The sequence below is a fragment of the Sarcophilus harrisii genome, chromosome 4 (assembly GCF_902635505.1).
Source record: "Sarcophilus harrisii chromosome 4, mSarHar1.11, whole genome shotgun sequence".
Taxonomy (NCBI): domain Eukaryota; kingdom Metazoa; phylum Chordata; class Mammalia; order Dasyuromorphia; family Dasyuridae; genus Sarcophilus; species Sarcophilus harrisii.
Window position 1 is genome coordinate 143319338 of NC_045429.1, and position 16512 is coordinate 143335849.

The 16512-nt window shown below is 33.9% G+C and overlaps 1 protein-coding gene across 2 annotated transcripts in view; it reads right to left on the bottom strand.

The window, feature by feature from the left end:
- TAB2 (TGF-beta activated kinase 1 (MAP3K7) binding protein 2) overlaps positions 1-16512 on the bottom strand; it is a 104710-nt gene that overhangs the window by 15889 nt on the left and 72309 nt on the right. For both annotated transcript variants that reach the window (XM_031937647.1, XM_031937646.1), the window contains exons 2-3: positions 13063-13252; positions 4287-5790 (exon numbers count right to left, since the gene is read on the bottom strand). In XM_031937647.1, coding sequence (XP_031793507.1) covers positions 4287-5790; positions 13063-13164 — 1606 coding nt within the window. In that variant the 5' untranslated portion in view covers positions 13165-13252. The remainder of the gene's footprint in view (positions 1-4286; positions 5791-13062; positions 13253-16512) is intronic.

The window sequence follows — 16512 nt, forward strand, 5'->3', positions numbered from 1 at the left end:
GTGACTTGTCATCTGATAAGATTTTTAAGTCATTTGTACCACAAAAATACCCCAAGATGCATATTAACATTCATACAACATAATAAAATCTTTTAGCCAAGAAAGCTTGGATTACACTAAGTGGGATAACAAAAAGAAAAATAATTCGATTATGACATTTATAATATGTATCCCAAATTGAATTTTAGTATGATTTACTGATAAATCCATTTTCTGGCTATTAAAGTTACCCACCTTTTGATCAATTTAAACAGTTTTAAAAGGCATTAGTAGAAACAATTATAAATGTTTCCTAAAGAGAACACTTTTCTGAGCAATTTAGAAAACATTTTAGTCATCTAAATCATGGATCTAAGGACTTAAGAGAATACAGGATTCATCAAGTCCAATCCCCTCATTTTACAACTGAGGAAACCTAAGGACCTTACATGATGCATCCAATATTGACCCATTTCCATCCTCTGTTTCCCTCATACTCCCTTAATCATCAGAGGTGAGATTTGTAGTTAGAGCCTCTGATTCCAAAGTCAATGTCGTTCATTCTACTCTATCTATTCAGGCAGGTTTTCTAATTTACCTTTATTTAGACATGGAGAAGCTTAATTAAAATGTCAATAATGCAAGAGAAATACTAGAGAAAGACGGTATAAAAACATCCTAGAAATATTTTGAAGTACATTGCAAGGAGGGAGGGAATGTTGTGTTCAATAGAGGTGAATTTTCTATTACAACTGCTTGAGAGGGATATGAAGCTTAGAAGTCAACAATGATATTTTTTTTTCCTAAAGGAAATCAGTAAATTCTTCTTTCCCATCTAAAACTGGTAATCAGTTTCAAACAACAAAAGAATAACCCCAAACAGAAAAAAAAAATCAAAACAAAAAAACCTTGTCATAATTTCCTGCATTTTCTTATAAAGTGACAACTTTGGGCACTGGTGATACCGATGAATAAAGTTTATGATTTGGATAGTAGATGGAGTGCTTATTTTATGTTAAGTACATAGTAAGCACTTAAAACATTTGTTGACCTTAACGGAATTGTTTATATATAATGTTACCAATGGATGTCTATTTTTACTGAACAGTACAAACAGAACCTCAGGTCAGAATTTATAATGTATAATGTACTACAAAATATTTATAACATACTGCATATGTATACTATATATGTCTATTATAATATACAACATGTATTTAAAGAGTTAAAAACTGAATTTCTCTAAAACAAATGAACACTGTCTGGGGCAGCTAGATGGCGCAATGGATAGCTCTGAGTCAAGAGGACTGGAGTTCAAATTTGGCCTCAGACACTTAACACTTCATAGCTGTGACCCTGGGCAAGTCATTTAACCCCAATTGCCTTTTTTTTTTGGGGGGGGGAGAGAAATGAACACTATCATTCACAATAGTGACCTGCAATTATACTTTACTATATGGATTTAATTCTTCAAAAATGTATGATTTCAACTGTATTTTAATGGCAACATACCAAGGTAAGAATCTATAAAAGATACTTTTAATAAATTAATGCATAAAACAATATGGCAATGAAGACATGTTTCAAAGAACAGATAGAAAATGTAATTTGGGGATTTCATTTTATATCTTTTTGGAAAAGGTTTTTTTTTTTTTTTTTTTTTTTTTTTTTTTTTTTTTTTTTTTTTTTTTTTTTGTATTTTGTTATTGCTAATACTTTTAGCCAAGTTAAGTAGAAAATAAGAATTGGGATTTTTCATAGATAAGTTAATGACGACAAAGGATCAAACTTATTAACCAAAGTTTGTGGGTCACTTCTTTCATAAGTCATAAACATTATACTGTGGTAGTTCAAAGATATAGCAATTTCCTGCTAAACTAACCATCAATTTTTACTTGAATACCACAAGGAAAGTGTTTTTTGCACCAAAAAGGTCAAAGGGTTACAGGCCATGAGACATTCCAAATCTAGTTGTCTCTTAAAAGTGATTTTTTTTCCTTATTCCCACAGAAAAGAATTGCATTGATACCTGAATTTGGTCAGCAGTGACAAAGCAGCAGAGTCAGGAGATAAGATGAGTTTATATCCGAAATACTAATACACCTCTAGAACCACAGTAGGAACAGCTGGCAAGGATTACATCACCTGTCAGCTCTCTTCTCTTTTTCCCATTAGAGATGGACAAACACACTCTTTCCTTCCCTCCCCACTGCTTATGGCCTGAAACTTGAAATTCTTAGAAAGTACTAAATATTAGTAAATATTGCCTCAATTATTTTGCTCTCCTCTTCGTGCCCATCTCTTAAGTACATTTTGGTATGTGTGGACATGTACACATATCTTTACTAATAAATTCAATTAATTAAATCAATTTTATTTTAAAGAGTACTTTTCAACCAAGAAAGAACTGCTTGACTTGATAGAAAAAAAAGTCTGAAGAATTGTTATATCTAGATTCTAATTAAAATGGTCACTAATTGATGTATAATTACTGATTAGGTCATAATTCTTTTGTAAATGAGTTAGCAAAGAAAAGTAGAAATAGCTCCAGAAATTTGGTTTTTGTACTAATAATAACTAAACAACTAAGTGACTAAGTAACTCAAACAATCTGGGTATCAGTTTCCATGTCTATACATGGGGGTTGGCTTGAGTGATTTAATAACTTTCCCCCATTCTAAAATTCTATTTCTATGACAACAAAAGTGTTAAAAGAACAACAAAAGTTGAGAATAATAGTCAAATAAGACCAAGATAATCAATCATGTTGTTATTGTCCAGCTGTTTTCAGTCATATGCAACTTCTTAATCTCATTTGGAGTTTTCTTGGCACAGATACTGGAAATGGTTTGCTATTTCAAAATCTTTTCCACTTTATTTCACAGATGAAGAAACTGAGGCAAACAGGGTTTAAGTGACTTGTCCAAGGTCATAAAAATAAGTGTCTGAGGCCAGATTTGAACTTCGGAAGACTCCATGCCTAGCTGTCCCAACATAATCATGTAGTTTCCCTAATTCATATGTTTTGGAGTTTATTAAAACACACACACGCACACACACACGCACACACACACACACATACAATAGCTAGCATTTATAGCATTTCAAGGTTTGCAAAGTATATTACAAATTTCTTATTTGAATCCTCTTAGCAACCTTGGGAGGTAGGTGCTATTATCACCCCCACTGAAGAATTGAGGAAACCGAGGCAGGGAGAGGTTAAATGACTGGCCTAGGGGTTCCTAGCCAGTAAAAATGTGAGAACAGACTTGAGCTCAAAATCTCTGATATTAGATCCAGCACTCTGTCCATTCATTACTACCTCTTGCCTCTAAATAATATGGCATGTCTAACAACAATGTAATTTCAAATTTTGTTTATAATTTAACTATGTACACACACACCCCTACCTCTCCCCCCCCCACATTAGTGTCTATTTAGAAATCTTTTGCCAAAACAAACAAAAAATCTGACACACATATGGGGTAAAGCAGAGATAAAGAGTATTTCTGATGTGACTATCAGTTATAAAGTACATGGGGAATGAGTAATTAGGTCTTACTCAGCACAATCCCTACTATAAAACTCACAAAATGTAATCATAATCAGACTTTCCAACAAATTTACCAGAGAATCACAACTTACAAAGCAAGTCAAGTTATGAATCAGGATAATCAGATAATTCTCCAACTACAATTTGCCTTTATGGAAATGAAAATTTTTATTGCATTGTGCTGCCAAATTTGTACCTTTCATGAAATGAAAGCAAACATACTTTTCTTCTTTCTTCATCTCTTAAAGTGATAGTTTCTAATTCCTACAGCTTTAATTTCTTAAACACCCTAGTTGAGGAAAAAACTCTATGATAAAATATAAATACACCCATTCCTTGGTAACTTCTCTAAACATACTGGTAATAGAAATTAAGATAAAACTAGTTTCCTTCCATTTCTAAGTTTTAGTCACAAATAAAGAATTTTGAATTTCACAACAATTTACACAAAAGGTTGAAACTACAGGTAATCAAGAAACAGTAAAACTTCTCTTGGAAAAAGTTTAACTGAACATATGTCAAGTTATGAACAGAATTTAAAAAAAAACATTTTTTCCTCATCATATGCTGTTGTAATATCTGATCTTCATGATAGAGCTTGTTATATAAAAATTCAAATGACTGGTCTCATAGGTCAAGGGGTAGGACATGTTTGTTGCTTTACCATTACTATAGAAAAACAACATCATTGACAAGTTTTTAAAAGAAAATTCAGGTCCATTGGAAAATAATTTGCTTTCAGTATTAGTATTACCTTGTGTGTAGGCAGCATCATCAGATCCCATACTCAGTTTCCGGGCCTCACTGATCCTATCCACATGTGCTAAAACAGGGTCAGTGAGGTGCTGAATACCCTCTGTTTCTACATAATGATCAGGGTGGTTTAGAAGATTTGTAAGTTCAAAGGTTGGGGACACCACCCCTGGTGAAACGGCAGGGGGCTTATTTGGAGAAACTGTTATTTTAAAAGTATATTTTGTATTAGGTTGAGTGACTACCACTCGAGGAGAAGTTGCAGTGGTGTTGTTGCCTACTGCCCGACTCTTGGGTGGGTGATGATGAATAAAGGTAGGGCCCATGCTTACTTGCCCAGACATATTCCTGGAAGCAGCAGATGCTCCAGAATTCGTTGATATGAAGAGTGTGGGCTGATTCCGTATAACCTGTTCATCTCCTGTGGTGGCATTAGCAGAAATATAGACCTTGGGCTGACTGCGGGATATCACCTCATCTGTACTTGGGGGGCTGGCAGCTATGTAAACAGTGGGTTGACTTCGAGTTAATGTATGGCTATTGACAGAGGAGGGATTATTAGAGTTTCGAGGTCCAGAGGAACGCAGTTTTGAAGAATTGTTTCTTTGTGGGGGTTCAAGTTTGATTTCAATTTGGTTTTTGCGAGGTCCTGTTGAAATATTCTGAATGTTAAATTGGCTATGGGCAGAAGACTGTGAGCTACCAGATGAATGAATTGTTGGTGGTTGAGGCGTAGTAGGTGAACTGATAGGCATATAGACATGAGAGGTCTGATGGCCTTGCTGGTTTGTCTGTTGGTTTGAGGTATGTGACACTGGATTAGATGCAGGATAAGTAGTCCAGGGACTAGGTTGTGAAGGCTGGTAGACTTGTTGAGGGTGCATAGGATTAAACTGAGACACCCATCCAGGATGCTGAGGTGTCTGCCGAGTTGTACCACTAGGAGTTGTGATGTAAGGCCTAATATAGATAGAATTTCCCTGTGAACTGTTAAGTCCAGGTGGAGGTACACCATGTATGTGCAAAGATGTAGGAGTATTACGACCAGTCTGAATATTTGGGGCTAAAGTTACCATTATGGGATTGAATCTGGGAGTTTGTTGAGAAAGGTTAGATACTCCTTTGCTGCCTAAGTGAAATCCAAGGTGTGGTGTTGAATTTGAAGCACTAGAAATGTTGGGCACTCCAAAAACATTAAAGCCCTGTGGAACTTGAGCTGGTGCTGTTTGTGGCTCCTGTTGAAATAATTCACTGTTGGACTGACCACCTTGGAGGTGTCCATCACTGATACTATGAGTCAAAGTCCTACTTCCATTCATTCTATTTCCTTCCCTTCCATGATGATATACATGTTGTGACTGCAAGTCCAGGTTGAGAGAAGTCATGTGATTTCGTAGACCAGCAATCCCAGAATCATCCGAAAAATTCAAATCTCCTTCACCATAAAGATACTTTGTACTCTCTTGTGAAAGAACAGCGCAGCAGGCATCCAGGTTATTATTATTCTAGAAAACAAACAAAATAGTTTGATATCAGCAACCCAAAACTTATAAACCTTATCATCATTACTAAAATATTAATAGAATGAAAAAAGTTTGAGATGAACTCTAAGGTCTCATTCTTCTCTAAAACTATAAACTACTATGTGGTTGTTAAGCATAGTTATCTTATGAGCCTGAAAGGTTTCCAAGTTTGTCTCTATATCCAAAAGCTTGGCAAATAATGTGTCCTTAAAAATATCTGCCTATTGATTAAATACAGCAATATAATAACTGTCATAAAGAGCCAAGTTCTCCATTAAGTAAGAAAGCCTTCAGACTGACAAAGTGACAATCTAATTCTAAATACAGTATCTTCAACACTGGTCAAAAGAAAAAGGGAGTAAAATAGCTGGTATCATAAATTTATGCAAACTATTAATAACTAAAAGAAACTTTTTCTTATATTTTTTAGGAGAAACAATATAAATGAAATAAAAAGTGAATCTGGAGTATATGGAAACACAAGTTAACATGACTGAATTCACTCAATATGTATTTAGTCATCATCTACTTGCTAAAAAGCACAGTGCTTACATCAATGAGCAAACATTTATTTATTTATTTTTTTAATATACATTTTTAAAAAATTATTATTATAGTAACTTTTTATTGACAGAATCCATGCCAGGGTAAATTTTTTTTTACAACATTATCCCTTGCACTCACTTCTGTTCCGATTTTTCCCTCCCACCCTCCACCCCCTCCCCTAGATGGCAAGCAGTCCTATATATGTTGAATATGTCCTAGTATATCCTAGATACAATGTATGTGTGCAGATCCAAACAGTTTTCTTGTTGCACAGGGAGAATTGGATTCAGAAGGTAGAAATAACCCGGGAAGAAAAACAAAAATGCAAACAGTTTTGAGTAAACATTTATTAAGGGCTTATTCTATGGCAATATAAAAACAAGCTCTTGCTCTCAAGGAGCTTACAGTCTACGAGGATAGACAACACATACATATAATGGTAGATTCAAAATGTATATAAAATAGGTAAAAGGTAACTTGGGAGGGAGAAACACTAGCAGCTGGAAAGACTGGTAAAGATTCATTATGGAAGGGAAGAATGAGTTGACCATCAAAGTAAATTATGGATATTAAAGGGGTAAAAAGAGGGAGTATAACCTGTCAGATTGGCTAAGATGACAGGAAAAAATAATGATGATTGTTGGGGGATGTGGGAAAACTGGGACACTGATTCATTGGTTGGTGGAGTTGTGAACGAATCCAACCATTTTGGAGAAGTAGTTTGGAACTATGCTCAAAAAGTTATCAAACTGTGCAACCCTTTGATCCACAGTGTTACTACTGGGATTATATCCCAAAGAGATTATAAAGAAGGGAAAGGGACCTGTATGTGCACGAATGTTTGTGGCAGCCCTTTTGTAGTGGTTAGAAACTGAAACTGAATGGATGTCCATCAGTTGGAGAATGGCTGAATAAATTGTGGTATATGAAAATTATAAATATTACCTGTTCTGTAAGAAATGACCAACAGGATGATTTCAGAAAGGCCTGGAGAGAACTTACATCAACTGATGCTAAGTGAAATGAGCAGGACCAGGAGATCATTATATACTTCAACAACAATACTAGATGATGACCAGTCCTGATGGATCAGGCCATCCTCAGCAAACAGATCAACCAAATCATTTCTAATGGAGCAGTAATGAACTGAACTAGCTATACCCAGAAAAGAACTCTGGGAGATGACTAAAAACCATTACATTGAATTCAGTCCCTATATTTATGCACACCTGCATCTTTGATTTCCTTCACAAGCTAATTGTACAATAATTCAGAGTCTGATTTTTTTGTACAGCAAAATAATGTTTTGGTCATGATACTTATTGTGTATCTAAGTTATATTTAATATATTTAACATCTACTGGTCATCCTGCCATTTAGGGAGGGGGTGGGGTGGGGGTAAGAGGTGAAAAATTGAACAAGAGGTTTGGCAATTTTAATGCTGTAAAGTTACCCATGTTATATATCCTGTAAATTAAAGGCTATTAAATAAAAAAAAAGAGGGAGTATATTTTATACATGGGAGAACAGACACAGGACACAGAGAAAAGGACACAGCATGTTTCGTCTGACAGCAAAAAGGCCAATTTGCTTGGAGTTTGGAATGTGTAAAAGTGGGTAAAGAATTCTAAGTCTAGGAAAAGTAGTTTAGAGCCAAGTTGTGAAGTACTCTTCATGTCTAACAGACGAATTTGCATTTGATACTAAAAGTTACAGGGAATGACTGCAGTATATTGAGCAAAGGAATGACATTGTAAGACCTATGTTTTGGAGATTTATTTTAGCATTAAAGCCATTTTGAAAACTGTTATTATCTTTTCCAATTAAATATTTGTGGAACAAGAGTTTACTTGCTTTTTGATGTAAAACATAAAAAAGTATATGTTTAAGTGGTAATAGCTATTTATTAGAATAAGAGCAAAAATAGCTCCACAAAATTCAGTGAGAAAGGAAAAGAAAAAAAAAGTTTATGAAAAGCACCCACCTATGAAGGATGTTGTGAGGATTATATGAAATGATATATGTAAAAAGTGCTTAATATAATGCTTGGCATATAGAAGGTGCTACATAAATGCTTATTCTCTTCTCTTAAATACAAAAAAAAGTTTAAAAAATTTAAAACATTCAAAATTCAATGTACAATTTACATAGTATTAATAGCTACGGAGGTACTTCAAAATCTGCCACATAATTCTATGGCTATGTCAAAGGGCTTTGTTTTCCAGATTCTTTTAAATTTTTGATAGTTTATTTCAAGTATCTCTGAAGTAAGTCTTTATAGGGCAACTATATCAATATATTCATTCACATTAAAGTATAAACTCAAGTTAAATATGAATTATTTTACTTTTAATTAATTTTTATCTTTTATCCTCTATAAAAGTTATATGCAAACCAAATTTCAACACAAATAATTTCCCCACTAATTCAAAATTTTGCTATTATAATATAATAAAAGTTGCATTTTAATAAAATTTTTTTATCAATTTAAAGGAAAAATGACTTGCAAACAAGTAATAAAAATGAATAAAAATGATCAAAATTTAAAGTTAAAACGCAAATTCCAATATCCTTGAAGAAAGGGGTATAAATACAAAATAGCTATATCATTTCTGCTCTGTATTTATCCCAAGCATTTTCTTTTCAAAATTCTAAATTTACAAATAAGTACAGGGACCTTAACCCTAACAAAAAGTATTGAAGCATATGTTCTTGGCTTAGCTTTTCATACTCCACTAGGTCTGATGTCAAAAATACATGTATTTGCAATGTGCTATTTGGGATAAAAACAAGCATTTTGAGAAGTCGGGTTTATAAGAATCATTCATATAGTTTATTATTTTTAAAACTCTTGATTTCTTTCATAGTAAGTTTTCTTTAAATATGGGCATTAATTCATTATAACAATAAATGGTAAAAAATTAATTTAATTATTTGGTAATTAAGTTAAGTATGAGTAAATGTATTATAGAGGTCATCCATTTTGTAAAAAAAAAAAAATGCCTAAGTTCTTACAAGATTGGGAAAAAATGGTTTGAATATGCTTTGAAGCATGGTGATAATCAGAAATTAACTTATATATGATATGCCTATTAACTTTAAATAGTTTGAAAATGCAAAGAAATTTTTTAGGATTACAAGTAATTGATAACTAAAAGACAATTTATTTTTTAGGAATTTTATTCAAAATTTGAATCTCCCAATAACAAGGTCTGGATACTTAACTGCCTGGACACTTTTAAATCCAAATACAGGTCCCAGTATTGACATGCCCAATGTGGATTTCTCAGAATTATCTTACACTGGCTCATCCCAGGCCACACACAAACTTAAGGATCCCTCAGCCAATAGCAGCTAATGTTCACATTGGACATTCACCGTAGTATCTCTCCCAAACTTTTTTATCCTTCCTCAAATCTCCCATGACTCCTCCCTTCCATTCTCAGTGGAGAACTTTGCCCCATATTTTACTGAAAAAATTGAGACCAGCTTCCAAAAATTCCCTTTTCTCCCCTGCTCCTCATCTCCCATGACCCAGATGCCTTCAGATATTATCTCTTCTTTCACCTGTCTCATGTAATGAGGTATCACTTCTCCTTGCCAATTCCGAAGGAATTTCATTCCATGCATCTTTTCTAGCAGGCTGCTCTATCATCCTCATTCTCATTTATCTTTAAATCTTTCTGTTCACTGGCTGTTTCCCTAGGACATACAAGAATGACTATGTTTTCCTATCCTCAAACTGAAACTGCTCTCTTTACAATTAATAATGATCTTTTAACTGTTAAAGATTTACTCATTCCTACGGACCTCTTTGTATTCTTTGAAACTAATGATCACCCTCTTCTCTTTTGAATTCTCTTGTATGTTTTCATGATCTAGACAAATCCAATAAAATCCAATGATTCCCTATGATCTCTGGAATCAAATACAAAATCCTCTGGTGTTCAAAGCCATTCATAACTGAGTACCCCATCTCTCCCAACTCTTCTAGTCTTCTTATACTCTCTCCCTCAAAGCTAACTGGACAAATATTCTGATTCAGTGACATTAATCTTCTTGCTGTTCTTTGAACAAGGTACTCAATCCATTTGTTGATTCTGGGCATTTTCACTGGCTGTCCTCTAACTTGGAATGCTATCTGTTATTTGGCTTCCTTCAAGTTCCAGTTCCTTTTAGTTCTAATGCTTTCCTTCAAAACATTGTGATGAAACTTTTTTTTTTTTTTTTTAAAAGAATAGATCTCTGTTTCCATAGAGGAAGAAATGAGTGAGGAAAGTCTCTCCTTCAAAAAACATTGTATCCTTCTCCACAATTTATACTATTTGAGTTTTACCTGTGGCACTGAGAAACTGTTCTAGATTGCAAAAAGAACAAGAATCAGAATGGAACTTCTAGATCTTCTTGACTTAAGGCCAACTCTCTCTCTATAAAGTTCAAATATGTCTAGGTATTAAAGAAGCTGAGATATTTTTTTTTGACATATTGGCAACAAAACTGAATATGTACAAGTAATTAAATGATATATATATATATATATATATATATATATATATATATATATATATATATATATATATATATATATGTATATGCCATCAAAGGAAACACAAACAATAATATAGATTGTGATCCATTTTGGATCACATTTTGTTTTGTCCATGTTTTCCTTGACACCACTGGGGCATGTAGGCTGGCTACAAGTTAATTAACCCTCTGCTCAGACAATCATACCTGAAGATTTGAGAGTAGGGAAACAACTATGAAATCAGCTGGAAAAGATGGGGGGAGGGGGAGCTTTAATTGGGTGAGCCTCGGCAAAGAAACACCTTTTTGTCAAAGCCTGGGGGAAAGGACAATAAAATTAGAGAATGTGTCAAAGAATTTGGAGGTGAAAAGAAAAGGACAAGAAGGAGCTCATGTAGAATGGCCTCAAATAGGGTTCAGTTTAGAGAAGAAGAGTGGGAAGTTTAAGAAGGCCTGTGGAAGAATAAAGGTTAGAACAGCTTCAGTGGGAAGGGAATCAATTAAGGATAAATAAAAAGCCTGTCTGGATATAGTGAAAGCTCAGTTCAAGTTATATAACTTGTAAGACTTCCTTCAGCAGTATTCAAGAGTACTTGACTAGTGAAAATGGTATGGGGATAAAAGGTTATGGTCAGATGGAGGGAAAGTCACAGATTCTAATTAAGGAAGTAGAACTCTTATGAACAATAATGAGAACAAATGGGTAACCACCCTTAAGAGTGGCTAAAATAGAGTGGAAAAATAGTAAATAGTATTTTAGGAGGCTAAGGAATTGGGAGATTTGGGGAATAACAAAGTGGATATTGATGTCCTCAGTATAGGAGTTAAGGAGGATAAGAGAGAGAAGGACCCAGGGACCAATAAATAAATAATTACCAATACTATTTGGATTCGGTAGAAAATTTTGATTTTGTGAACTTTAAAAGTAAAGAAAGGTTGCTGAATACTGCTTGACGTGGCAGTGGGAAGCAAAAAATATTCTGACTCCACATCTAGGGACCAAGTGTTTGGGAGTGTGAGACAGTATAGATAAGAATATTACAGATAAGAGAGACAAAGCTGTAATTAATCGAAATTTTTAATTTTTCTAAATTATTTTATATGTGTGTATATGTGGAAACAGAAGTGGGAAGGGCTGGTAAATGAGTGTGAGTCCATATTGAAGTAAAGTTTGATCATTAGAAAATGGGAGTTCCAGAAGACATAGTGGAAGGGATATGGAAGGATGGAGTGTGAGGTAAATAGTGGGTTGAGGGAAAGGGAATGAGACAACAAGAGGTAGAAATTAGAGAAAATGTTTTCACTTGGTTGGTAATCAATACAAGGAAAGAAGAAGGAGGACAAGCCACAGGGACAGAAGTAGGTGGCAGATGAACACCGAAACTTGTAGAAAAAGACAAGTAGGTACAAGACTATGTACCACTCATTGCCTTTGTTTGTATTCCCTGGCCTTAACACAAGAGAGACAGTATGCAAACAAATATACATAGAATAAATAGAAAACAATTAAGAAAAGTAAAGCACTAGAATTGAGAAAGGCTGGGAAAAGCTGCCAGGAAAAGAGATTTTAGTTGGGATTAAAAGGAAGTCAGTAGGCCAACTTGTGGAAGGAGAACATTCTAAGCATGGGAGAAAACCAGAAAAAACTGCTCAGAACCAAAAGAGTGTGTGTCTCCATCACTTAGGGTTGTGGCAAAGGATATTAAGTCAGGCCTAAGTCTATGCCTTCTATTGGCAGTGAGATGCTGTCTTGCTACATAACTGACATACTTTTTCCCAGTAAAAGATTTATCTAATGACAACCTTATCTACACACACTGATAAGATCACAGATCCAATAAATTATTAAAGTTAATGAGTTTATGGTTGGGAAATAGGAAAAATGGAAGTAGATTCTTTCCCCCTGGTTAATAATTAATGACTACTACTGATTTTCTGGAGGTGGAAGAAACCTCAAAAATCTAAGTCCACAATAATTTTAAAAGCTGAGGAAAAAATGCAAATAAAATCTAGGTACCTAGTTTATGATCAATTAATTGGAGACAGATTCAGGATAGGTACATGCGCAATACTATGAATCTGAATTATGAAATAACAGAATGAAAATGTGGTGATTTCTTTCAGTGCTTAAAATCAACTTAAGATTTATATCTACAGCTATAGAAACAAATCAACACTGACCTGTAACATGCACCTGGACACAACAACTTCAGGTACCTCAGGAAATTTTTGTCGCAGGTCATGTAAAACCTGAAAATCAATTTGGTGGCTTCCTTGGGCCATTCGTGTACTGCCTAATCAGGACTGTTGTTCAATAGGCAGTTCTAGGCCTTAGTGAAAACAGTATTCATCTCTTCTGTCCAAGCATTTTCTGTAGAGAAAAGAAAAAAAATTCTTTTAATGAATTCCTAAGTTTGAGAATAAACCATAGTTCTGGAGCAACTGCTTCAATACTACAGGGTAGGTATAAGTAATTATGAAGTTATTTTAACTTAAAATGCTGTCCACTTCCAAAGTAATTTTCTTTGTTCAATCTGAATGATACTTTGTATTCCTGATGATAGTTTCTATTAATAAAAAATTCCTGGGTGTTAGGTGAACCAAGGAGAAATTCAAAATAAGAAACTGTTGTCTAAATTATTTTTCCTTATCTTTCCAAAGGACATCAAATTACTTTGCCAAATTATTTTGCTGACCAGTAAGAAGTTCTTATGGCTCCACTTAATTCTCTGCTTAGTTCCTGGAAAAAAAATTCTGTCTCTGTACATTTATGTGCTTTATTTTGTCAGAAAATGCAATTTTAGTTCTAAGTATTTTCATTTTTTTTTTTTAATAGATGTCAGAAAACTAAAGAAGCAAATGCAGCATTCAACCGTGGTGATAATTAGGTTAGTTAAAAGTTCTAATATCCCATTTCCTTTTGGTGTTCTCTGTCATTTCTTTTTTAAGTGTACACTAAAAATACATAACTTTTATAAAAACATAGTTTTTGTCTTTAAATATAAAGTAAATTTATTATCACCAAAATATTGGTTTTGTCATTTAAAATATGAACCACCATTCTTATCAATTGAAATTAAGTCATAATTGTAAACACCTTTCATCATATAATTCACTTACACTGAACATGAATTAATAATTGTCTCCCAGAGCATTAGCCAAATTTTTTTTTTGTTTTTTTTACAAATAAGTCACGTAGCATAAAAGATACACTGGGGAGATATATCAATTTAGACTTTAGGGGGAAAAAAAAGGGTGCTAGTATTGGGAGATCAAATAAAATGAGAAAAGGCAGATATAATCTATTATCTTTATATTTTAATGATTTTTTTGAAGTAGTAGTAGTAGGATTCATCATTTCTAAATTCTGACTGACTATAGGTGATATCATAACTCTAAATTTATCAGGCTGGCATAATTCCAGAATCTTCCTACAGCTTTGGATCTGCCATGTCCTCAGCACTGTAGATATAAAGACAAATTTAAAACAATTCTTGTCTTCAAGAAATTTATATTATACCACAAGTTCATAATTTCACTTTTTAAAAGACATCATTTCATCAAAAACCATTTTCTTAACACTTATACGAACTGATACTGATGAACTGAGCAGAACCAGGACAGAAAAGCTCCTTTCAGCAATGTAATGATCCAAAGGGAGAACTATGGAGATTTAATGCAGAACATAGCATACTATTTTCATCTTTTTTTTTTTTTTTGGTTGTTTGCTTTTTCTTTCTTGTAGTTTTTCCCCTTTTGCTCTGATTATTTTACAACACGACCAATATGGATGTGTTTAAAATGACTGTACACCAAACAAAACTAATGCAAACAAGATTAGAAGGGAAGCAACAAACTGGGAAAACATCTTCACAGTTAAAGGTTCTGATAAAGGCCCCATTTCCAAAATATATAGAGAATTGACTATAATTTATAAGAAATCAAGCCATTCTCCAACTGATAAATGGTCAAAGGATATGAACAGACAATTTTCAGATGATGAAATTGAAACTATTACCACTCATATGAAAGTGTTCCAAATCACTATTAATCAGAGAAATGCAAATTAAGACAACTCTGAGATACCACTACACACCTGTCAGATTGGCTAAAATGATAGGAAAAAACAATGATGAATATTGGAGGGGATGCAGGAAAACTGGGACACTGATGCATTGTTCGTGGAGTTGTGAACGACTCCAAATATTCTGGAGAGCAATCTGGAATTATGCCCCAAAAGTTATCAAACTGTGCATACCCTTTGACCCAGTGGCTTATACCCCAAAGAGATACTAAAGAAGGGAAAGGGCCCTGTATGTGCCAAAATGTTTGTGGCAGTCCTGTTTGTAGTGGCTAGAAACTGGAAAACGAATGGATGCCCATCAATTGGAGAATGGTTGGGTAAATTGTGGTATATGAATGTTATGGAATATTATTGTTCTGTAAAAAATGACCAGCAGGATGAATACAGAGAGGCTTGGAGAGACTTACATGAACTGATGCTAAGTGAAATGAGCAGAACCAGGAGATCACTATGTACTTCAACAACGATACTGTATGAAGATGTATTCTGATGGAAGTGGATTTCTTTGACAAAGAGACCTAACTCAGTTTCAATTGATCAATGATGGACAGAAGCAGCTACACCAAAGAAAGAACACTGGGAAATGAATGTAAACTGTTTGCATTTTTGTTTTTCTTCCCAGGTTATTTTTACCTTCTGAATCCAATTCACCCTGTGCAACAAGAGAACTGTTTGGTTCTGCACATATATATTGTATCTAGCATATACTGCAACATATTTAACATATATAGGACTGCTTGCCATCTAGGGGAAGGGGTGGAGGGAGAGAGGGGAAAAATCGGAACAGAAGTGAATGCAAGGGATAATGTTGTAAAAAAAATTGCCCTGGCATAGGTTCTGTCAATAAAAAGTTATTATAATTTTTAAAAAAAATGACTGTACATGTATAACCTATATCAGACTATTTGCTGCCTTGGGGAGAGGGGAGGATTAATGAAAGGAGAAAAAATTTAGAACTCAAAATCTTAACAAAAATGAATGCTGAAAACTATCTTCACATGTAATTGGAAAAATAGAATGCTATTGAGGCAAAAAAAAAAAAAAAGAGAACTGTTTCTTTTATTTGAATTCAATATAGTACAAAAGTACTAAACACTTCCAGTTGTGATTATATTTAGTCAAATCAAGAGTTCCCTCTTTCCATTAGTATACAGGATTTTCTTTGTTTTGTATTAGAAGATTTATTTTTCAGTTGATTTTTTTATTCCTATTTCCATGAGTCATTTTGGGAGAGAAAAATAAAACAAAAGGGAAAAATCATGAAAAGGGAAGAAAAAGGCAAAAGCAGTATGCTTCAATCTCTATTCAGTCTCCATAATGTTCTCTCTGGATGTGGGTGGCATTTTCTATTTAATGTTTATTGGAATTGCCTTGGATCACTGAATTGCTAATAAGAGCTAAATCTGTCATAATTGATCATCACTCAATCTTGCTATTGTTATATACAAGTTTTCCTGGTTCTGCTTGCTTTACTCAATATCAGTTCATTTAAATCTTTTTTTTTTTTTGAAACCATCCTGCTCATCATTTCTTATAGAATAATAATA